This window comes from Bombina bombina, chromosome 1, assembly GCF_027579735.1.
Source record: "Bombina bombina isolate aBomBom1 chromosome 1, aBomBom1.pri, whole genome shotgun sequence".
NCBI classification, from domain to species: Eukaryota; Metazoa; Chordata; class Amphibia; order Anura; family Bombinatoridae; genus Bombina; species Bombina bombina.
This window is the reverse complement of record NC_069499.1, coordinates 1028681600-1028707810: the sequence shown is the minus strand read 5'-3', so window position 1 is coordinate 1028707810 and position 26211 is coordinate 1028681600. Positions and strand designations below refer to the sequence as shown.

General features: G+C 37.2%; 1 protein-coding gene across 3 annotated transcripts in view; it reads right to left on the bottom strand.

Moving 5' to 3' along the window:
• Positions 1-26211, bottom strand: part of LOC128640832 (BPI fold-containing family C protein-like) — a 199319-nt gene extending 173108 nt beyond the window's left edge. For all 3 annotated transcript variants that reach the window (XM_053693258.1, XM_053693266.1, XM_053693277.1), the window contains exons 1-6: positions 26102-26211; positions 25067-25175; positions 23133-23261; positions 18043-18198; positions 9836-9899; positions 9568-9628 (exon numbers count right to left, since the gene is read on the bottom strand). In XM_053693258.1, the coding sequence (XP_053549233.1) occupies positions 9568-9628; positions 9836-9899; positions 18043-18198; positions 23133-23261; positions 25067-25175; positions 26102-26207 (625 nt within the window). In that variant the 5' untranslated portion in view covers positions 26208-26211. The remainder of the gene's footprint in view (positions 1-9567; positions 9629-9835; positions 9900-18042; positions 18199-23132; positions 23262-25066; positions 25176-26101) is intronic.

The following is a 26211-nucleotide window of genomic DNA, read 5'->3' as shown; positions in this document are numbered from 1 at the left end:
CTCATATATATGAGAATCTATAGAAGCGATTGCCACGGGAAAAAAAAAGGTTAATTTGTAAAGGAACTATTTAGAGTACTAGAACGCTTCTAAAAAAACATGCGTGTGGAAAAATATAAACAGATAAATAGCACCAATTAAAATCACAATATATTTAATTACATATAAAAATACACAACCAAAAAATAACTAAGTAATGTCTAAAAGTTGTTGGCAACAAAAAGGGATGTCTCCCTAGATTAAGATCCAGTGGGTGCTGAAGATGAAGATTGTGCTTGTATAGCAACAATAGGGCACTTAAAAAAAAAAGTGTGTGGACGCTAAAAACTAAAAGCTAAGAATGTATCAATGTTTATGTTAGACTGAAAGGCACCTTAATCCTTGATATGTCGGAACCATCTAGTAGGACTGGCTGAACACGCTGTCTCATTCAACTAATAACGACTTCCCAGGAGTTTGTTAATTAGTTGATCTCCGTGTTGTTTTGCAGTAAGTGCTCCGGTATGAGCCTCAGGATCCTACGGTCTTGAGCACCTGGATTTCTTACTGGAGTGATCCGTGACTGTTTCTGGAAAACACACCTCCAATCCTATTTACGGTCAGATGACACACCCCTCCTCTGATAGGTTGATGCGTATACACGCTTGGTAATCTGTGTAGATGTGTCCGCTGATAGTGGTAGCGATCCCTGTATTCTGATCACACTCTATGCTGCTGGTATCCCTGGTCCTTATGTTGGCTTTTCTCCTAAGCCGTTGATGAACTATAGAGTCCACATAAGGGGCTGGATTGCAGCTTGGAGTGTGTATGAGGGTCTTCCTCAAATTCCTGATGATAAATCCTCTTTGATGCTGATACAATTGGTGGAGTTGATCTACGTGTTTCACCCTAAGGGGGCTTTATCAAGATACTCCAGACAAATATAAACCAATCTTATATAGGCAGTCCTACAATCTTATTGGTCAAATTGTGCTTAATCCAATTGGTTCCTGTTGTTTTTACCTCCTTCGGTTGAAAGGTGGATTAAAAGAAGAAATACAAATTCTCAATAGAGGTCTATCATTCGCACCATCAACCAGAATTAATAAATTCCAAACACATATTAATGTAAGTCAGTTTGTTAGAAAACTGACACTAAATTTTTTTTTTATTAAGAGTCCTATAGAGAGAAATTATACACCCCCATCAAACTACTTAATGACCTCACTACCTATAGTGTATTGAAATCAGATCCTACGAAGATCTATACCAATAGATTAAATGTACTATTATATGCAGCAAAAGAAAAAGGCATTATCAATATTAAAGAATTTAACTACTTATCACCAAAATTTCCAAAAATATTTTTTTTTTACTATTTTATCAAAATACACAAAGATATCACAAACCCCCCAGGGAGACCAATAATCTCTCAGATCGGATCCCTAACATGTAACCTTTCAGAGTACATTGATACATTTTTGCAAAAATATTTCAGAACTCTCCCATCTTACCTAAAAGATACTAAAGATGTACTACAAACTTTAGAAAATCTTGAATAAAAAAACAATTATTATCTTGTAACCAGTGATGTATTGTCACTCTACACTAGTATAAAACATGAATGGGGTATAAAGGCAGTAGAGAAATATCTGAACAATGATAGTAAACTACAGAAAGACCAATCAAAATTTATAATAGATGGGATTTTGCTTATTCTAAATCAAAATTATTTTTCTTTTAATGGAAATGTTTTCTTGCAAATAACAGGCACAGCTATAGGCACGAGGTTTGCACCAAGTTATGCTAATTTGTTTATGGGTGACTGGGAAAAGGATTTTATCCAGAATCATGAGCTTGGCGCAAACCTTGTGTTCTATAAAAGATATTTTGACAACATCTTAATGGTGTGGAGTGGAGATTCAATCCATCTTGATACATTTCTTTTAGACATGAACAGCAATACAGTAGGCTTAAAATTTACAAACACAATAAGTAAAGAAAAAATAATTTTCCTTGACCTAGAAATTGAAATAGTCTATAACTCCCTGAAAACAAAAACACACTTTAAAACAGTAGACACCAACAGTCTTATACATTCAGAGAGTTGCCATCTAAAAAGATGGAAAGAAAATGTATCCAAGGGACAATGTATAAGATGATGCAGAAACTGTTCAAGAACAGCAGACTATCTAGAGCAAGCAGATATTCTTGAAAGAAAATTCCTAGAGAAAGGTTACAAGAAAGATTTAATTACAAAAGATCAAAAAGACATAGAATTAATAGATAGGAAAGAACAAAGATAAGAGAACAATAAATAATTTGGGAAGTGAGATGATTAACGTGCCACTGATTACCAATTATAATGATGATTTTAGGACTCTCAAAAAGATCATGAACAAACACTGGCACCTAGTGCAAAACGATCCCATTATTGGGAATATAATCTCCTTCTACCCCAATATAATCTATAGAAAGGCCAAAAACCTTAAAATAATTTTAGCTCCAAGTGAGTTTAAAACTGAGACAACAAATGGCAAACAATGTAACCTATTCGGGAATGATATTAATGGCTTCTTCCCCTGTTTTGGATGTAAATCATGTCAGTACAGCTTTAAAACTAAACAATAGAAATCTACACAAACAGGGAAGACATACAATATTAGTAGTACTATTAGATGTCAAGATAAAGGGGTGATTTACATGATACAATGCATGTGTAACAAGCAATACATTGGGGAGACAACTAGAACCCTTAGGGAAAGAATCCGTGAACACCTTTGGACTATCGAGAAAGGGAAGAAAGATACATATCTGTACCAACTCTTTAAGGAGAAACATAATAACAAATTGGCAGATTTTAAATTTTGGGGCATCAAAAAAGTGCCTCCCAATTGGAGAGGTAGAAACTTAGAAGTTGAACTTCTTAGGATTGAATCTGAAACTATATACACACTTCAAATCCTCCAACCACAGGGATTACATTCGGAATTAGAAATTTCAATATTTCTTTAACTATATTCCTCCCAGGATTGAATCTGAAACTATATACACACTTCAAACCCTCCAACCACAGGGATTAAATTCTGAATTAGAAATTTCAATATTTCTTTAATTATATTCCTCCCTCTTTTTATGTTCTTCAATTGTTTTATGTATTTGTTTTATCGTTTTTAAGAACCCTAAATTCGGTACTATTTCACTTTGCACATATTTATTAAGTAAGATGAATTGTAGTATGTTTCTACATTTACAGATTAACACACCTTTTAGACACATTGACCGTCATTTGATTTAGGTGGTATGATCTAGTCATTCAACAGGATGAGTGTAGATAAATTGAACCACCACTATGTATAATTTGTCCGAAGTTAATGTTTTTTAAATTTCACTCATTTTTTAGACATATTGATCATCAGATTTAGGTTGCTTTATCCTGTCATTTTTACAGGATGAGTGTAGATATAATGAGCCTCCATTGTGTATCATTTGGATGTATTTTATGTTATGTGTTATAAAGTAACATATTGTTATGTTTCATTTATATTTTATTTTTTGATAATCATCATATTATCCATTTAGATTGGTAACATACACCAATATCTTATTACCAATTTAAGAGACATGTCTATGGGATTATTTTAATCCACCTTTCAACCGAAGGAGGTAAACACAACAGGAACTAATTGTATTAAGCACAATTTGACCAATAGGATTGTAGGACTGCCTATATAAGATTGGTTTAAATTTGTCATAAAGCCCCCTTAGGGTGAAATGCGTAGATAAACTCCATCAATTGTATCAGCATCAAAGAGGATTTATTATCAGGAATTTGAGGAAGACCCTCATACACACTCCAAGCTGCAATCCAGCCCCTTATGTGGACTCTATAGTTTATTAACGGCTTAGGAGAAAAGCCAACATAAGGACCAGGGATTCCAGTGGCATAGAGTGTGATCAGAATACAGGGATCACTACCACTATCAGCGGACACATCTACACAGCTTACCAAGTGTGTATACACATCGACCTATCAGGGGAGGGGTGTGTCATCTGACCACGAATCGGATTGGAGGTGTGTCTTCCAGAAACAGTCATGGATCACTCTAGTAAGAAATCCAGGCGTTGAAGACTGTAGGATCCAGAGGCTCATACCGGAGCACTTACTGCAAAACAACACGGAAGTCAACTAATTAACAAACTCCTGGGAAATCGTTATTAGTTGAACGATACAGCGTGTTCAGCCAGTCCTACTGGATGGTTCCGACATATCAAGGAGTAAGGTACCTTTCAGTCTAACATAAACATTGATACATTCTTAGCTTTTAGTTTTTAGCGTCCACACACTTTTTATTTGAAGTGCACTATTTGTGCTATACAAGCACCATCTTCATCTTCAGCACCCACTGGATCTTAATCTAGGGAGATGTCCCTTTTAGTTGCCAACAACATTAGTTTATTTATTTTTTTGGTTGTGTATTTTTATATTTAATTAAATATATTGTGATTTTAATTAATATAATCTGCTGAAGGGAGTCTGTCGGACGACTCTGAGAATCTGGTCTGCTTTTTTAGCACTCTGTAATGCTAGTGGGATATTTCTTATCTCGGCATCAAGTGGAATGATAGGAAATATCCCAGAACAAAGTGAGTATAGGAAATGAGGTAAGCAGTACTCACGGCAGACAGGGTAGTTCTTCACGGCAATAAGATGAAGGCAGAGAAAGGCCAAGACAGGCAGAGTCCAGCAACAGGAAGGCAATTCAGCAGTAAAGCAGTTCAAGGGTAAACCAAAAGAATGGTCAAAAACAGGCAGGCATCAGCAACTAATGAAATCCAACAGTATAAGAGTTCAAGGGTAAACCAACAGAATGGTCAGGCAGGCAGAGTTCAGCAATGGTAAGGCAATCCAGTAATTTAAGGGTTAAGCAGGCAGAGTGGTCAGGCAATCAGAATTAAATAACAATGTAGCAATCCAGCAGTTTAAGGGTAAGGCAAGCAGAGTGGTCAGACAGGCAATAACGATTTAACAATCCAGCAGTTTAAAGAATACAGCACCCAGGAGAACACCTATACTTGGGCCCAGAAGACAGTGAATGAGGAACTTACAAAAGAGCAGGATTTCACCCCACATGAGATGGAGACTGGCTTCAGAGGATAGGGCATGCTGCGATGACATCATCGCTGGCACCTATAGCAACTGCCGCATCCCTGGCAATGGCCATGACAATGGAACAGCGGCGACAAACCCAGGACCAGCGTGACACACTCATGATAGTGCTTTATTACATGTGAGTTACCACTTTGGATTTTTACGTTTGAGTTGCACAATTTGGATGTTTAATACTACACCATGAGGCACCTTCTTTGTTTTTTCTATTATTTAGAGGATCAAATCTGGACTTGTTAATAGAACTTTTTAGCAATCATTTTTTTCAGTATCATCACTTTTTCTGAGGCCCGTTAGGGCAGGGATAGGCTTGTAAAGTCATTAGTGTACACTTCTCATTCTCAGAAATGGAAAACCCCACTGATTAATTTATAGTGAACAAAACCAAAATAACTAATGGAAATATATTGCACATTTTTTTACTACTACTCATAATTAAATATTTCATATTGAAATTTCAGTTATTTTTTTTTCTCTTTTATTACTATCACCTAGATTACGAGTTTTGAGCGATATAGAGAAATTAAAGAACGCAACAAAAGTTACGTTATTTAATTTCCTATAGTGCTGCCATTACAGGTTTTCAAACATACGCCTTTGGCGTGCGATATGGTTGCGTTGAGTTCCATACCGCACACAATCAGAGCCCCTGCTGAGACATGCTAGTTCACGATTTCATGGACATCAATGGGGAGAGCCGGCAAAAAAAAAAACTAACACCTGCGATTGCGGAAAAACAAAAGTTCCTTAACGCAGCCCCATTAATGTCTATGGTGAAATAAAAATACTGTTTAAACCTAACACCCTGACATAAACCCAGAGTCTAAACACCCCTAATCTGCTGCCCCCAACATCGCTGACGCCTGCTTACAGTTATTAACCCCTAATCTGGCGCTCTCGAAATCGTTGCTACCTAAATAAAATTATTAACCCCTAATCTGCCGCTCCCGATATCGCTGCCACTATACTACATTTATTAACCACTAAACCGCCAGCCCCCCACATCGCAACAAGCTAAATTAAACTATATTAACCCCTAAACCTAACCCTTACCCTAATGCAACCCTAACTCTAAGGTAACCCTAAAACTAACCCTAACACCCCCTAACTTTAACATAATAAAAATATAGCTAAATTAAAGTTTACAATTACTAACTAAATAAACCTATTAACCTCTAAACCACCAGCCCCCCACATCACAACAAGCTAAATTAAACTATATTAACCCCTAAACCTAACCCTAAACCTAACCCTAACACCCCCTAACTTTAACATAATTAAATTAGATCTAAATTAAATTTACAATTATTAACTAAATAATACTAAATAATAATAAACTAAATACATACTTACCTGTGAAATAAAAACCTAAGCTAGCTACAATATAAATAATAGTTATATTGCAGCTAGCTTAGGTTTTATTTTTATTTCACAGGTAAGTTTGTATTTATGTTAACTAGGTAGACTAGTTAGTAAATAGTTATTAACTATTTACTAACTACCTAGTTAAAATAAATACAAACTTGCCTGTGAAATAAAACCTAACCTGCCTTATACTAAAACCTACCATTACAAAAAAAAACCTATCATTACAAAAAAAAATTATCAAAAAAAATAAAGATTAATCCTATTCTAATACCCTTAAAAAAACACCCCAAAATAAAAAATAAACTACCAAGGGCCCTTAAAAGGGCCGTTTAGGGGGCCCTTAAAGGGGCATTTTGTAGGGCATTGCCCTGAGTTAAACAGCTCTTTTGCTATAAAAAAAGAATACAAACACCCCTTAACACTATACAAACCCCCACCCCCCAAACTACCAAGGGCCCTTAAAAGGGCCTTTTGAGGGGCCCTTAAAAGGGCCTTTTGTAGGCATTGCCCTGAGATAAACAGCTCTTTTGCTAAAAAAAAACACCCCCTAAAAATATACATTACACAAAATAACAAACAAATTATCAAAAATAAAAAAAAATATTCTTATTCTAATAACCATAAAAAAAACACCCCAAAATAAAAAAAACTAATCTAGAATAAACTACCAATGGCCCTTAAAAGGGCCTTTTGTAGGGCATTGCCCTAAAGATATCAGCTCTTTTATTAAAAAAAAAATTACAAAGACCCACTAACATTGCAAACCCCCCCCCCCAAACCCACAAAATAAAAAAAATATATCTAAAAAACCTAAGCTACCCATTGCACTGAAAGGGGCATTTGTATGGGCATTGCCCTTAAAAGGGTGTTTAGCTCTTTTACTGCCCAGACCCTAAACTAAAAAATAAAACCCACCCAATAAACCCTTAAAAAAGCTAAAAAACACTAACCCCCTGACAATCCACTTACAGTTTTTGAAGTCCCACTTGAATGATCTTCATGCTGGCAAAGTCTTCATCCAGATGGCCTCTTCAATCTTTATGCCGGCGGCGACATCTTGATCCAAGCGGCGAGAAGTCTTCATCCAGGCGACCTCTTCAATCTTCATCTAGGCTGCATCATCTATCTTGATCCCGGAAGCGCAGAGCGGGTCCATCCTGAAGACATCCAGCACGGAGCATCATCTTCATTTGGTCACTGCCGTACACTGAATCTTCAATGCAATGGACGCGATTCAAGATGGCGTCCCTTGCATTCCTATTGGCTGAAAAATTGGAATCAGCCAATAGGAATTAGGGTTGCTAAAATCCTATTGGCTGTTCAAATCTGCCAATAGGATTTAAGCAGATCTCATTCTATTGCCTAATTTGAATGCAAGGGACTATATCTTGATTCGCGTCCCTTGCATTAAATAATCAGTGTATGACGGCGACCGTATGAAGAGGATGCTCCACACCCGATGTCTTCGGGATGGACCTGCTCCACGCCGGCTGGATGAAGATCGAAGAGGCCGCCTGGTGAAGACTTCTTGCCACATGGATGATGACTTTGCCGGCTGGATGAAGATCCTTCAAGCAGGACTTCAACAACTGTAAGTGGATCATCGGGGGTTAGTGTTAGGTTTTTTTAAGGTTTTTTTTAGTTTAGGGTCTGGGCAGTAAAAGAGCTAAATGCCCTTTTAGGGGAAATCCCATACAAATGCCCTTTTCAGGGCAATGATTAGCTTAGGTTATTTTAGATAGTTTTTTTATTTGGGGGGGTTGGTCGGGTGGTGGGTTTTACTGTTGGGGGGGTGTTTGTATTTTTTTTTACAGGTTAAAAGAGCTGATATCTTTGGGGCAATGCCCAACAAAAGGCCCTTTTAAGGGCCATTGGTAGTTTATTGTAGGCTAGGGTTTTTTATTTTGGGAGGGGCATTTTTATTTTGATAGGGCTATTAGATTAGGGGTAATTCTTTTTTATTTTTGATAATTTGTTTGTTATTTTTCGTAATTTAGTGGGGGTTTTTTGTAATTTTGTTAGTTTTATTTTTGTAATTAGAAACTTTTTGTAATTTTTAGAGTAGTGTTAGGATTTTTTATTGGTAGTTTAGTTTTATTTAATTGGTAGTTAGTTTAATTTTAGTTTAATAATTAAAATAGTTTAATCGTTAGTTTAAAATATTTTTTTTTTATTTGATAGGTAAGTTTTAATTTAATTTAAGCTAGGGAAATTGTAATTTTAATATAAAGTTAGGGGGTTGTTAGGTTTAGGGGTTACTAGTTTAAATTAGTTTATTTCATTGTGGGGGGCTTTCGGTTTAGGTGTTAATAGGTTTATTATAGCGGCGGTGTTGGCGGACAGAATATTAGGGGTAATATTATTTAAATAGTGTTTGCGATGCGGGAGGTCGGTGGTTTAGAGGTTAATAAGTTTATTATAGTGGCGACAATGTTGGGGAGCAGAGGAATAGGGGTTAATAAATTTATTATAGTGTTTGCGATGCGGGAGGGCCTCGGTTAGTGGCGGCAATATCGGGAGTGGCAGATTAGGGGTTATAAATTTATTATAGTGTTTGCTATGCGGGAGAGCCTTGGTTTAAGGGTTAATAGTTAGTTTATGGGTGTTAGTGTACTTTGTAAAAATTTAGTTATGAGTTTTATGTTACAGATTTGTAACGTAAAACTCATAACTACTGACTTTAGATGGCGGTACGCATCTTGTCGTTTTAGGCTGTAACGCTCACTTTTTAGCCTCACCTCAAAACTCGTAATACCAGCGTTATGTGAATCCCATGAAAAAACGTCATTTTTACGTGTGCGGGACTGGCGTTGCGGTACAGGCTAAAAGGTGTGCTGTACAGCTATACTGACAAGACTTGTAATAGCTGCAGTGCTGATTTAACGCTGAAAATGCCATATTTTCACAGTACGAGCCGCAACGCAAAACTTGTAATCTAGGTGCATGTGATTACTGTAAAGAATGTATGCTCAGTTCTTTGGCAAACAATTTGTTAACTTACGTTATTGCACCACAGCAATTTGAGGAATTATTATAAAATGTTAACCCACCTTGAAATGTAGCCAGCTCTCTCTTCAAAATTGAGACTGCCTTATCAACTTTTGGACAAAGCTAAAATGAAAAAATATACATATAAAGTATTTAGCTGATATGATTAGAAATATAGACACTAATTAGTCCACATAAATATGAGATGCACAGTTTTACAAGCATTGCAAACATTTAATTTGATCTTGGTCATGTGTATGGCCAAGTTTTACAATGTAATATTTTCTTATGAAATTTAGATTAATCAGTTTAAAAAGAAAAACAACTTACTTTTTTGTTAACATTATTTTTGATAGGGGTTTCCAAGAAGACAGTGAAAAGGTTATACAACCAACTGTGGGACAAAAAAAGCTTTTAATCAGAGGTAGAGTTTAACTTCTGGGTATGTTAACAAAAGTCTACAGAAAGAATATTAAAGGGACAATATACATTAAAAACATTTTATAAGCATAGTATTGAGGTTATTCCTCACCTCGCTCTAGTCATAAGAGCCGCCATGTTGAAATCTAGCTTTCACTGTATTCCAGTTGTGAAGTATTTGCACATGTGAAGAAACTGTCCTTTCTATTTTGAATCTGTTTCAAAATAGTGGCACCCATAATTTTATAGAGGTGCATGAAATATATATTAGTATTTAATAGACTTGTGCAGCCCAGAAAAATTTGGTTTGTCCAATTCTTTCTTAACGGATATTTGAAGAAATTAGTTTCCTGAATATTTGTTGGCTGTACTATTCAGTATTTGTTTCAGTTTAAACTAAACGAATACTGAACATTCGTAGAACATTTACATTAGTTTTTGTTAAACAAATGCAAATGTCCCTAAGCTACAAGTTAAAAGTTCACCTGAAGCTTATACTTACCTAAAGCATGCTGGAGAGCCACCCTAACCCGTTTCTCTTCATCACAGAACCGTGGCCATGCTATTATATTTTACTTTAGTGCAGGCCCTGGGAGCAGCTGTGCTAAGTCTTCTATTAGCATGGCCGAGGCTCTGTGAAGAATAGGGATGTGCGAATGTTTCTAAAAATTCAAAATTTAAAACAAATTTTGATACAGTCGTTCATTCAAATCGAATTTTGAATGCTTATATAACATTCTAACATTCTATTTTCCAATTTTCATTTTTGAATTTTTCAATAAAATTCAAAAATATTTGTTCAAATAATAGAATGTTTAGCTATTCTATTGTCTGTTATTTTTAACTTATCTCACCCTGAATCAAATTCTCCCAATTGGTTTTTTGACTGTCTTTGATCAGGTCATTACCTAATTTATTGTATTCAGCTGAATGCTCTGGCCTATAAATGTAACACTGCTATGGGGAAAGCAATGCAGGTTGATTGCAATAATGTAAGATCATCTGTTCCCATCTCTTAAGAGAACATTTATAAGTGAGGCACAATGAATTATACAAGAATTGAACAAGGATTGGACAAGGGATAAGGCAAGTTATGCATTTATACACTGTCTATTTTGTAAAAAATGCACAATATCTTAATATCCCTTTTTGCCACCTTTTGTCTGTTCAACAAACTACTTTACTCAATTACTCCTTACCCCTCACCACCTGCACTGCTCATTTGCCCATCTCTCTTAACCTCACCTTACTTTTGTATTTATGAACTTCACACATTCCTAAAGAGTCTCTCTCCCCCTTGCAACTCACCACAAAAACAGTCTCACTACTGAAAATTTGCATCTCATCTCATGTCACTCTCCCTCTTGCTCATACTAGCTGCTGGCGACATCTCCCCTAATCCTGGCACCCTACAACTTCCCTGCCCTGCACACCCATGTGTGCCCTTCATTAGACTTCAAAAACAAAACTCTTAATCGTATTCCTCTTGCATCTAAAGCCACCACCCCCTTTACTTGTGCACTATGGAACTCTCGCTCTGTTTGCAACAAGCTCACTTCTATCCATGACCTCTTTATCTCCCACTCTCTCAATCTTCTGGCTCTCACAGAAACCTGGCTCTCTCCTTCAGACACTGGAGGTGGTGTTGGTATTTTACTTTCCTCTCATTGAACCTTTCAACCAATACAGCCCTTCTCTTCCCTCACATTTTCTTCATTCGAAACACACATGGTTCGCTTATTCACTCCCCTCTCTATACGTTTTGCAGTCATATACCATCCCCCTGGCTTCACAACTCTATTTCTAGATCACTTTGCTGCCTGGCTACCTTACTTCCATTCCTCGGATACCCCTGCCCTCATTCTCGGTGACTTCAACCTCCCTGTTGATAATCCCTCTGCCTCCTCTGCAAAACAACTTCTGCAACTCACTTCCTCTTTTGGCCTGTCACAACGGACTGACTCTGCCAATCACAAAGATGGTCACTACCTTGATCTGATTTTCAGTTATCGATGCACTATCTCAAACTTCACAAACTCACCTTTTCCTCTGACCACCACCTCCTCACTTATACCATCACCTCCCTGCCTACAACTTTCCCTCATTCTACCCCTCACACTAAAGTTCACAGAAGAATCAAGTCATTAGATCAGCAACAGCTCGATAGCTCTCTCGAACCTCTTCTCTCTTCCATCCCCTCCTTTTCCTGTCCTGATGAATCAATCTGCCACTATAACGCCACCCTTACATCGGTCCTTGATAACCTGGCACCACCAACCATAGTTCGGAAAACATACACTCATCCTCAGCCCTGGCATACTCCTCTGACACGGTACCTACGCAGATGTTCCCGTACTGCTGAGCGACACTGGAGGAAATCTCAGAGTTCTGCTGACTTTATTCACTATAAGTTCATCTTGAACTCTTACTATTCTGCCCATAATCTATATAAGCAACATTACTTCTCTACTCTTATCTCTACTCTTTCTTTAAACCCAAAACCTCTGTTCTCCACATTCAATACTCTTCTCTGCCCACCCCAACCTCCCACCACAACATTTCTCTCAGCCCAAGATTTTTCCAGCTACTTCAACAACAAAATCAACTGCATCAAAAATTAAATCAGCTCTCAACATACTACCGATCTCCCACTCCCTCAAAAGCTCACAATCATCCAAAACCCACATAGAAAAATTTAGCTCTTTTGACCCTGTTATAGAGGATGACGTTTCTGCCCTTATACTATCCACTCACCTCACTACCTGTCCCCTCGACCCTATCCCCTCACAACTACTCCCCTCCCTCTCTTCTACCCTTCTCCCTATACTCACACACATCTTTAACCTCTCCCTCAGCACTGGTATAGTTCCCACATCTCTTAAATATGCATTAGTCACACCTATCCTCAAAAAAACCTTATCTCGATCCAACCTCCCCATCCAACTACAGCCCTATTTCCCTACTACATTTTGCCTCAAAGCTTCTTGAAAAGCTAGTATATGCACGTCTATCCCATTTCCTTACATTAAACTCCCTCCTTGACCCACTGTAATCTGGATTTTGCCCCTTCACTCAACAGAGACAGCAATTGTTAAGGTTACCAACAACCAACTTACAGCAAAATCAAAAGGCCACTACTCTCTACTAATCCTCCTTGATCTGTCTGCAGCCTTTGATACTGTCGACCACCCTCTTTTGCTTCATACCCTCCAATCCTTTGGCATATGTGACACAGCTCTCTCTTGGTTCTCTTCCTATCTGTCTAACCGTACCTTTAGTGTAGCTTTCTCTGGGGTATCCTCTGCCCCGTTACCTCTTTCTGTTGGTGTACCGTAAGGCTCTGTCCTCAGTCCCCTTCTCTTCTCAATCTACACATCCTCACTAGGTTACTTAATGAAGTCCCACGGGTTTCATTATCATTTGTATGCCGACGATAACCAAATCTACCTCTCTGCACCAGAACTATCTCCTTCCTTGCAAACCCGAGTCACTAACTGTCTGTCCCATATCTCATCTTGGATGTCTTCTCCCTACCTCAAGCTAAATCTCTCCAAAATTGAGCTCCTTATTTTCCCCCTTCTTCCAAAATCTCCACACCCCATGTCTCTATAACTGTTGACAACTCCATCATTACCCCAACCTCAAATGCCCGATGTCTTGGGGTCACACTTGATTCAGATCTTTCTTTCACTCCTCACATTCAGCCCTTGGCTAAAGCCTGCTGCTTCCACCTTAAAAACATTGCTAAAATGAGACATTTCCTTACACAAGATACAACAAAGATTTTACTTCACTCTCTCATCCTTTTCCGCCTTGACTACTGCAACTCTATCCTCTCTGGTCTCCCTAGCTGCCGCCTAGCTCTTTTAAATTCATAATTAATGCCTCTGCCAGGCTCATCTTCCTTGCACTTCGCTCTTCATCTGCCTCTCCTCTCTGCCAATCCCTTCACTGGCTTCCTCTTGCCTCCAGGATTAAACACAAAATTCTCACTCTGACACACAAAGCCCTCAATTTCACTGTTCCCTTCCTACATCTCAGACCTTGTCTCCAGATACTCTCCCTCCCGTCCCCTTCGCTCCGCTCATGATCTCCTACTCTCCTCCTCTCTTGTTACCTCCTCACATACCCGTCTACAAGATTTCTCAAGACTGGCTCCCATCTTATGGAACTCTCTGCCTCACTCCACAAGAATCTCCCCTAGTTTTAAAAGCTTAAAGTGCTCCCTGAAGACTCTACTATTCAGGGACACTTACAACCTAACTAACCTTCCTATCTCCACTGATATCCCCTAAAACCCCATAGCATTTAAGCCTATGAGCCCAGCTGTTTGTAGTTCGCCTTCATAAGAGCCGACTACAACAGTGCAACACTCGGCAGGACCCTCTCTCCCCATTTGATCCCTGTAATAGTTTTTTTTTATATACAACCCATGTTCATAGCGCTGCGGAACCTGCTGGCGCTCTACAAATACCTGATAATAATAGTAATAATAATAAAGCTATGAATTTTATATCACATTCAATTTCGAAATGTTATATTCAAATTTGAAAGTGACATTCGAATTTGAATATAACATTCAAAATAGCATTTCTAGTCTACAACTGTGTTTAATAAATGTAATATTCGAATATGAATGCTACATTCGAATTTGAATGTAACATTTAATTTCGAAATAGTATTTCTAGTCTAATACTTTGTTTTATAAATGTAATATTTGAATTTGAATGTGACATTCGAATTCGAATGTGACATTCGAATTTTAATGTAACATTCAAATTTGAAATAGTATTTCTAGTCTACAACTGTGCTTAATAAATGTAATATTTGAATTTGAAAGCTACATTCGAATTTGAATAATATTCAAAATCGAAATAGTATTTCTAGTCTTATACTGTGTTTAATAAATGTAATATTCGAATATGAATGCTACATTTGAAATCGAATGTAGCATTTGAATTCGAAATAGTATTTCTAGTCTACAACTGTGTTTTATAAATGTAATATTCAAATTTGAATGTGACATTCGATTTTGAATGTGACATTCAAATTCGAAAATAATATTTGAATTTGAAAGTAACATTCGAAAACTGTAAATAACATTCAATAATAGAATTTTTAAGAATATTTGTTTTTATCAACATTCGATTATGTAAATCAAATTTCTACAAAAACATTTGTTCTAACAATCAAATTCGAATATAAACACATTTGCCCATCCCTAGTAAAGAAGAGGAATGGGTTTGAGCGGCTCTTCAACATGCTAAAGATATTTAGCTCCTTAAAGGTCATTTAAAGAAAACAAATAAACTGACAATTTTTTCAGTATTTTTGCATTTTCTTTAAATTTCATTGGTGCATTAAGATATATATATATATATATATATATATATATATTTTTTTTTTTTTTTAATTTACTATGAGAGGCTCATTTACCTTATTATGTATAGCTTAGAGGAGAGAAGGGAAAGAGATTACACTGTGTGCAGAATTATTAGGCAAATGAGTATTTTGTTGTCTTACTCCAAGCTGTATAGGCTCGAAAGCCTACTACCAATTAAGCATATTAGGTGATGTGCATCTCTGTAATGAGAAGGGGTGTGGTCTAATGACATCAACACCCTATATCAGGTGTGCATAATTATTAGGCAACTTCCTTTCCTTTGGCAAAATGGGTCAAAAGAAGGACTTGACAGGCTCAGAAAAGTCAAAAATAGTGAGATATCTTGCAGAGGGATGCAGCACTCTTAAAATTGCAAAGCTTCTGAAGCGTGATCATCGAACAATCAAGCGTTTCATTCAAAATAGTCAACAGGGTCGCAAGAAGCGTGTGGAAAAACCAAGGCGCAAAATAATGCCCATGAACTGAGAAAAGTCAAGCGTGCAGCTGCCAAGATGCCACTTGCCACCAGTTTGGCCATATTTCAGAGCTGCAACATCACTGGAGTGCCCAAAAGCACAAGGTGTGCAATACTCAGAGACATGGCAAAGGTAAGAAAGGCTGAAAACGACCACCACTGAACAAAACACACAAGCTGAAACGTCAAGACTGGGCCAAGAAATATCTCAAGACTGATTTTTCTAAGGTTTTATGGACTGATGAAATGAGAGTGAGTCTTGATGGGCCAGATGGATGGGCCCGTGGCTGGATTGGTAAAGGGCAGAGAGCTCCAGTCCGACTCAGACGCCAGCAAGGTAGAGGGGGAGTACTGGTTTGGGCTGGTATCATCAAAGATGAGCTTGTGGGGCCTTTTCGGGTTGAGGATGGAGTCAAGCTCAACTCCCAGTCCTACTGCCAGTTTCTGGAAGACACCTTCTTCAAGCAGTGGTACAGGAAGAAGTCTGCATCCTTCAAGAAAAACATGATTTTCATGCAGGACAATGCTCCATCACACGCGTCCAAGTACTCCACAGCGTGGCTGGCAAGAAAGGGTATAAAAGAAGAAAATCTAATGACATGGCCTCCTTGTTCACCTGATCTGAACCCCATTGAGAACCTGTGGTCCATCATCAAATGTGAGATTTACAAGGAGGGAAAACAGTACACCTCTCTGAACAGTGTCTGGGAGGCTGTGGTTGCTGCTGCACGCAATGTTGATGGTGAACAGATCAAAACACTGACAGAATCCATGGATGGCAGGCTTTTGAGTGTCCTTGCAAAGAAAGGTGGCTATATTGGTCACTGATTTGTTTTTGTTTTGTTTTTGAATGTCAGAAATGTATATTTGTGAATGTTGAGATGTTATATTGGTTTCACTGGTAAAAATAAATAATTGAAATGGGTATATATTTGTTTTTTGTTAAGTTGCCTAATAATTATGCACAGTAATAGTCACCTGCACACACAGATATCCCCCTAAAATAGCTATAACTAAAAACAAACTAAAAACTACTTCCAAAACTATTCAGCTTTGATATTAATGAGTTTTTTGGGTTCATTGAGAACATGGTTGTTGTTCAATAATAAAATTAATCCTCAAAAATACAACTTGCCTAATAATTCTGCACTCCCTGTATATGATAGCAAATTTCAAGTATATTAAAGGCCTTTGTAAAGCTGAGCCTGTGAGTATTTTACATAAAAAGAAAAATTCAAGAAAAAGGAGTCATGATGTCAAGCTGAAGGGTAGTATATTGAGGCGTAATTTGAGGAAGAATTTTGTTACAGAAAGGTTGATTTATTCATGCAATAAGCTTCCACAAGAGGTAGTAATGACAAACACTGTGGGGGACTTTAAGAATGCCTGGGAATAAGCATATGGCTATTCTACAAACTAGATACGTTTATACTTTTAGGAAATATTGGGCAGACTTGCTTGGCCTATAGCTCTTATCTGCTGTCGATATCTATGTTTTTATGTTTCTAAAAAAAATGAATATCTGTTTTTCATTACGAATTTACATTCATAACAAAACAAATTCACATCTCTAGTGTTTAATGTCCATTTAATTTTACAGATTGTTGCCATTGATGGTCCATACCTTATAATGTCTGTTTTAGTCTTCATTATTTTAAAAACCCCTTCTCTCTTTTCACCTTCTCATTCATCTGACTTCTGGGTAGAGTACTGGACAAGTAAAAAAATACACTACCTTGCAAATTTAGGACACATAGCAATTCTGAGGTCACATCCCTAGATCTACCACTGCTCTGATTTAAACTATTTTACATTGCATATACAAACAAGACAATTACAGAGAAAGATTATCAAACAATAAAGTATTTAACACATTTGAATTATATTTTTATGAGACATTTTCATCTTGTTTATTTGTGTAATACAATAATAATGGTAATGAAAAGCGCTTTATAATTACTGATTGAGGAACAAGTCTGAGAGAAGTAGATGCTTATGTTGCCAAATGTAGAAAATAATGTTAGATGTGCTGCCAGCTGGCATCTCACATACCAGTATCAGACCTACTCCACAGAGGGCCCTGGTGAAAAAATGTTTTTGCCCACCCCCAAAATGGACCTAAATAATCAGCAATAGTAATAGTATGCATGCTTCTTTTATAATAATTGTATGTGACTGACTGCTATGGGCCCCAAAGCACTTGGGCACTAGTGCCACTGCACCTCTTCCACCAATAGCAGTTCCGCCCCTGTCACTTACCTTGCACCACCAGAAAGATGTAGTTTAGCTTTTTTCACCTCTGAATTACAAAAAGAAAGAAACACGGAGGGACGGTCAGATGAGTCTTTGAAGGTTGTCACCTGGGCTTCTATGGATATTCCAGAAAGTAATAGTGTAAAACTGCCTCGGTCCTTTCTGTACAAATAAAATTCCTATTTTTAGAACGTGTTAAAACTGCATACATTTCTGCTTTATTTTATTAAAAAATGAACATTCATATTTATATATCCTTAAAGGTCAATTATTTGATGCACGCATGATTTTAATTAAATTGATTGTTTTACACTGACCCCATGACTTATGACATCATTAGTGACACTGACATCACATATTAGGGCATGCATTTTTCTATATAAACAGTGTTTACTTTAAAAGTTTATTAAACACCTCTTGCTTTTGTGTAAAATTGTGCTTATCCCACAGTCCCTAGTCAGTCCAAAAAAAGCAAATCCTGGGATTGATCACTATCTATTGTTGATTTGCTCTCTAAAAGGCTTTTCGGCTTTCCAAATGAATTGGTCATTGAGTTTCTCGAGTGATCACAATGCAATATTGATTTGTTTGTTAAAAGTCCGCCACTGCAACGAGTTTCCAGCAGAAAACCCCTGAATAGTCCTTTTCGTGTCTTAAGTACCTGTTTTTCGAATTAGAAACTGGGAGGTCACTAGAAACTGACTTATAGAATAGCCCATTCACACTTCTTAAGGTTAAAGGAAAAGTCAATTCACGTAAACCCTTTGTTCACTGTACTATGAAAATATGTATTCACATTTTGTGGCATTAACCTATTGTAATCTGAATCAGTCCTCAATACTGATTAGACCAAATGTAAGGATATGTTCCTAAATCAGATGCAGATAAAAAGTGAATTTTATTAATTTGACAAAGTTAAAAATAGCCAACATTGGCTTGATGGTGCAACAGAGCAAAAGGTTTGTGAGCGTGACACCAGTTGTTAACATGTTTCGGCGTGCAGCCGTAATTATAGCTTAAGGTGTCACAGTTGTGAAATACTTTAAAAAGTTTAAGGGATATTCTAATTGGTTAAAACCTAAAAAAACAAAACACGCCAAACACACAGCCTGAGATAAAGTTAACCCCTTACACTGATGAATAGCTAATAGCATGAAGAAAACTAATTGAAAAGAGAAGAGGGAAAACTCACAGACATACATATACATACATATAAATAAATAAACATACATATAAATGAATAAACATGGAATAGAACTATGAATGTTAAAGGGGCGCTCTGATGTTTAAAAGGATTAAAATTGATAGTTAATATGTGTGTATATCAATTGTCCAGAAGAAAAACTGCAATGGTTATACCAAAAGGAAAACTGCAATGGTTATACCAAAAGGAAAAAAAGTTAATCCAAAGGACAACTAGCCGGTTAGTGCAAAGTTGCCTTGAAAGGATCTAAACTGGAGGCCGCTCCTCTTGTTCCCGATGTGTGGGATGATCTGAATATTCAAAGAAAAGAAAGAGGGCATCTCATAGTGTGAGTAAGTCTTGAAAATGCTGTTTGTAGTATAAGATAAAAGGCTTAACGGATGGTGTTGCACCGTACTAACATTGAACAGTGGTTAGTGCACTGGTCCGACTCGTTAGTCAGCTGGGTCTTGATTTTCTCTGGATCGGTCTCAGCCGTGCTCCAAAAGTAGCCACTTCGTAGGTATAGACTCAGTGTAGTGATGTCCCTTGTTGAACATCCATTAGGCAATAGATAATGTGACAACTTCTGATCGGTTTGAAGGTAAAAAATGCTTTTATTCTTATCACTGCAACGCGTTTTCTCGACCGTGTAAACTGGTCATTTCCTCAAGCAATGCAAACTGAATAAAATCATTAGAACGATTTTATTCAGTTTGCATTGCATGGGGAAACAACCAGTTTACACAGTTGTGGGTTAGCAGAAATTCTAGTACACGCACAATGTACATTGTGGGTTAGCAGAAATTCTAGTACACGCAAAATGTACATCTGAAACTCTACAGTGTAATCTGTACATCTACTAAGAAAATATTCTACTGCCTCAATACCTTTAGAATGAGGAATGGAGGAATATAATGAGACAGCATCTATGGTAATCCAGATAAAATGAGCTTTCCATTCAAAACCTGCCAGCAGTTTGAGCATATGTTTGGAGACCCTGGTGTATGTTGGAAGATTGCTAACTAAGGGTTGAAGGATTGCATCCAGCCACTGAGAGAGTCGTTCTAATAGCGAATCAACACCACTAACAATAGGGTGACCATTCACATTAATTAGGGACTTGTGGACCTTTGGAAAAAGGTGGAACATGGGAATCTTAGGAAAGGGAACGGTAAGAAAAAAAGCTGTATGTTCATCTAGAAACCCATGCTCAACACCGTCATCCAAAATTTCCACTAGAAGTCTCCTATAGTTATTTGTAGGATTTCTGTCTAGAATGGAGTAATCTTGTGGGTTATTAATTTGTCATAAGGCTTCAGAAACATAGTACGCCCGATTCATGACAACAATAGTGCCGCCTTTATCTGCCAAGCGTATAACTAGATCAGCATTCTATTGTAAAGACCTAAGGGCCTCTTGTTGTCTTTTAGGCAGATTATGTGTCAGATTACCCAGACTATCTTTCAAAGCTTGGAGATCTGCCTCAACTCTAGAGTGAAAAGTCTCAATGACTCTCTGTTTCTGATGCCAGGATCCTGAAGTGAGATGACATCACAGACTTCTGCAAATGTCTGAAATTCTGGCATGGGAACAGTGGAGTCTTTCACAACTCCCATATAAGATGAGGATGGATCAGAGTAGTGTTTTTTAAATGTAATATTACGAATAAAGCGATTAATGTCTAGCATGGTTTTAAATAGGTCAAATTGGGCAGTAGGTGCAAAGCCTAATCATAAACCCAATAGGTCTTTTTGATCCTTGGTGAGTTTTACAGATGATAAATTAATGACGTTATTCACTTGTATTTCATCTGTGTGCGATTGCCCCTCAATTGGTATCTCTCTTGGTTGACTTGGTTGATAGTAGATGTCCCTCCCACTCCCTGTGGCAGAAGACCCAAGGGAAAAACCTGGTCCAATATGGACTGTTCATGTATGCTGGAATTTACTGTGTGTGTACCAGTTAGCTCAGTAGATATGCCCGTAGGGATGTATTTAGAGCCAATATTAGAAACATTCGTTTTTCCTTAGGTCTAGCCCCCGGTTGTGAAGCTATATTAATCACAGTAGCAGAAGTATATGTATTTTTTAAGAATGCCTGATTGTTGATTTGAAATAGTGTTAACCTGGGTTAGTGTACCAGTATTATCCTCATTACCTGATAGATTTTCGTCAGATGACCTAACTGTGTCACTATCTGAAAAAGTGACTGATTCTGCGATTCTTAGACTGTTGTAAACTGCGCCTATAGTCATAGCGTTTTCTTCTACTCCAGATGTAGACAGAGTTTTTTTGATAATCTGTCTTATCTCTTACAAATTTTACATGTTTTTTTTCCATAATTAACTGTTTACCATGGGCTAAAGAATCCTGCAGTATATTATCAAACTTGGGAAAGTCTGGATCTAGGCTGCATGTGTTTAGTTCAGTTTGGAGACTATCAATTTCTGCCTTAATGTCATTTAAATGTTGCGTTCTATATTGAATTAATAAAAACATTAATTGCAATGAACATTCAGTCAAAACATTATTCCATGCATTAACACAATCTGTATCGTTAGCACCACCTCAAAGGTGGGACATTTATAGATTCTGAGTCCTCTTGGAATCATTTTGGCTTTTATATAGGATTGAAATGTCCAAGTGTCCCATTGGGCCTTTGTTTCTTTAAAAAGCAAAGTCTCCATAGAATCAAACAAGGTACTTAATGACAAAGTTCCTTTGTCATCAGGGAATATTCTCTCACAGTACTTTCCAGAGTTAATTTGTGCTATTGCTGGCATAAGGGAGACAAATTGTTGCACTGGACCCTCCATATTGAATGTCAGTTGGTGTATAGACTATACACTAAGCACTAATAAAGTTCTCACAAATATTCCTCAAATAGTGATGCAAATTGCGGATAGGAGCTACCAGGTATCACCAGTCATGAAAAGGTTAAATAAATGCACACCTTGTTTACTACAATTGTTTTTAAAAAAACAAACTCCACCAACCACTTGCCTTATTTGAAAGAGTCAGTCTGGGCTTTAATCTGCAGAAAACAAACTGCTATCAAATAAGTATTAAAGGGACATTCCAACTAAAATTGGAATTCAAATGGATGCATTTCAGTTTTGAATAGAAGCATTTTTGTAATATAAATGTTTTAGCAAAACTGCTTCTAATAAAATCTATAGCTGTTTCAAAAGTTTATTTAAGTATGCACCGTGCACCAGCATTTTAAACACAGCACTTGCTCAGAAAGCCTAAGGTGCTTGTACCATCTGGTAATGACTCAATTTGTTAATTGCTAACATGGGTACGAGACCCACAGGCGCTGCGAGCAGCTGCAGTATTTAAAATGCAGATGCACTAAGAATATCTAGCTATGCATCACATGCACGTGCAGAGACACATGTTAACACTAAAACAGAGATGACTTTTACTAGAAGCATGTTTGCCAATACATGTTTCTATTTAAAAATGTAATTAATCTATGAGCATTTAAATTTTGACTGGAATGTCCCTTTAAGTGCATTGTTTTGCAGTCTGTTATCTATTAAAGCTAATTAGTGAAAGATGTAGCAGCATTAACACTAAGAAGTCAGCAGGTGCATTTCCAGCTCAGAAAATTACAAAAGCCACAATTTTCAGTGCTAAATGGCACTAAAAGGGGACAAAATAATAATGAAATATATTAGAAAGTTATGTTTTCTACTCTTAATTAGTATATCCTTTATTAAAGGGCCATTATGATTGAAAAAAATTCAGACTCTAACTCTTCCCAGCTGTGCGGCCCTTTAAAATCTTAAGGTGTTTATTGTCCCTTTAAATGAATGTGATAGGTTCCTCTGTTTGATATATTTATAACCTTGTAAATACACTGGTCTATAAAAATATGTTACCAAATTGAAAAGAGTGTGGCATACATAAGCCAGTGTTTCACATCCCAGTTGCCATAAACCTTTGCTTTAGCATTTTCAATAGTGAGATGGACATCTGTGGATGGCACTGGGAAGGCTGATGCTTTAGGAAGCTCAAACTCTTCAATAAATACCCTGAAAATGATAATAAAAGTGTTAGTTACATAGTGCAATAAGTATCAATAACTTCAAATAAACTACAAAAGCAGAAATTAGTTTTTTGCAAGTTCAGTGATTATATACAATTAAAGGGACACAAACCCAAACCCATGATTACATTTTAAGCAACTTTCTTTGTTACTCCTATTGTAATATTTATTCAGTCTTTTGCTATCTTTATTTTAAAAAAGCAGGAATGTAAACATTAGTGATGTTGTGAACCTAAAATTTTGCGTTCACGAACGGCGAACGCGAACTTCCGCAAAAGTTTGCGAACCGGCGAACCGGGCGAACCGCCATAGACTTCAATAGGCAGGCGATTTTTAAAACCCACAGGGACTCTTTCTGGCCACAAAAGTGATGGAAAAGTTGTTTCAAGGGGACTAATACCTGGACTGTGGTATGCCGGAGAGGGATCCATGGCAAACTCCCATGGAAAATTACATAGTTGATGCAGAGTCTGGTTTTAATCCATAAAGGGCATAAATCACCTCACATTCCTAAATTGTTTGGAAAACCGTGCTTTAAAACATCAGGTATGATGTTGTATCGTTCAGGTAGTGTAAGGGTTTTTTTTTTTTTTTTTAAATGTACACTACTGTTTTAGCAGATATGACTTGCACTGGTGTGACACTGTGCCCTGGCAGGACCTGGAACACACACGTGTGAAGGAAACTGACTGCTATTATTTCACAGTAAAAAAAGGTTTTTGTTTTTTTTAAATGTACACTACTGTTTTAGCAGATATGACTTGCACTGGTGTCACACTGTGCCCTGGCAGGACCTCAAACGCACACGTGTGAAGGAAAATGACTGCTATTATTTCAAATTAAAAAAAGGTTTTTTTTTTTTAAATGTACACTACTGTTTTAGCAGATATGAGTTGCACTGGGGTGACACTGAGCCCTGGCAGGACCTCAAACGCACATGTGTGAAGGAAAATGACTGCTATTATTTCAAATTAAAAAAAGGTTTTTTTGTTTTTTTTTAAATGTACACTACTGTTACACCAGATATGAGTGGTGGCACTGGGCAAGTGGGCACAGTATACGCTGTGAGCCTGAGCTGGCAGGCAGGCTGCAATTAGATCACACAGGGAAAAAAAAAAAAAAAGCAGACTGATGTTCTAGCCCTAAAAAGGGCTTTTTGGGGTGCTGTCCTTACAGCAGAGATCAGATGAGTCCTTCAGGACTGTAGTGGACACTGAATACACTAGCCTAGCTATCGATTTCCCTATTAAACCAGCAGCAGCTACACTGTCTCTCCTCTCACTAAGAATGCAGGCTCCGAATGAATCTAAAAGGGATGCTGTCCAGGAGGTGGGAGCGTCTGGGAGGGAGTGGCTGCTGCTGATTGGCTGGAATGTGTCTTGTGACTGTGAGCTACAGGGTCAAAGTTTACTCATTGATGACGAATAGGGGGCGGATCGAACATCGCATATGTTCGCCGTCCGCTGCGAACGCGAACATGCTATGTTCGCTGCGAACTATTCGCGGCAGAACTGTTCGCGACATCACTAGTAAACATAGGAGCCGGCCCATTTTTGGTTCAGCACCCTGGATAGCTCTTGCTTATTGGTAAACCTAAAATGGGCCGGCTCCTAAACTTTACATTCCTGCTTTTTAAATAAAGATAGCAAGTGAATGAAGAAAAATTGATAATCAGAGTAAATTAGAAAGTTGCTTAAAATTGCATGCTCTATCTGAATCATTAAAGAAAAAAATTGTGTTTTGTGTTCTTTTAACTAGGTTTAGGCAGTTAAAATCTAATTTGTTGTTCACCCTGAAATCTTGTAATCAACGCTGCCAAACATGCGAGTGGATTCTGAAATATCTGGTAGATGATCATTCTGCAGCATCTGATGAAGGAAATCCATTCCGACTGTACAAACTGGAAACAAAAAAATTAAAAACCATTCAGCTACTGATATAGCAGCTTGTTACTGCATAAGTCATATTTACTGAATCACTTAGGGCCCAATGATCTAAAACCTGTCAGATTTGTGAGAAATATCACTGAATATTCTATGGACAAATCTCACGAAATTATCGAAGAAAAGGGGCTGTACCAGGAATTCATTTCAAATCACGAGTAATGAAGCTTCTCTTGCAGGGGAGAGTAAATGTGACAGGAAACACCTGGTACTGGTAACAACATTCTTTATGCATATACAAATCAAATTATGTTTTTTTCTGAATAAGTTACCTTATATTTTTTTTTCATTTCATAAACAAGTCTTTTTCCTTTATTCTATTAAGATAAATGTGTATTTTAAGACAAGTTAACCAGCCTACATTCAGCCAGATTCAATTATGACACCTACAGGTGTAACATGCTTAAAGAATGTCAATACAAATTGCAAAGAAATTTTATATACGCTCAAGAAACACCCTATTAAACCCAGTCACCAATGCTCCAAGGCTGACAAAATAAAGAAAATGTGACTTTTTTACTTTCTTGTTTAAAATTTCAACATTTTATTTTTTGTGTGTGTAAATTGCTGTGTACCCTACCTTTTACGTTGGTCACAATTTTTGTAATTCAACGATTATATTAAAGAGCATATTGAAAATGTAGACCTTTATAATGCTTATTTGAATGTGTACTGTTTAAAAGACTTTTTGAGTATACTATGATGCAGATATTTACAGAATAAGTTCAATATGTATCTCTCCATCACATACAGTAATGTAGAGAGACACACAACTAACTGTCATAGAGTTCATAGCACAGACTAGTCATTTTAGATTATTTCACCTGTGCCGAGAGCTTTATATCCTTGGACCCTTACAGAGAAATGAAACCATAGTACTTACCATAGTCTAACCATTTTTGGGAGACTCGCATTGTAACTCCTGGATAAGCTTGACCAGGCAATGTAAATCCACTAAACCACAACAAAAGTTGGCAAATTCGCAACATTATT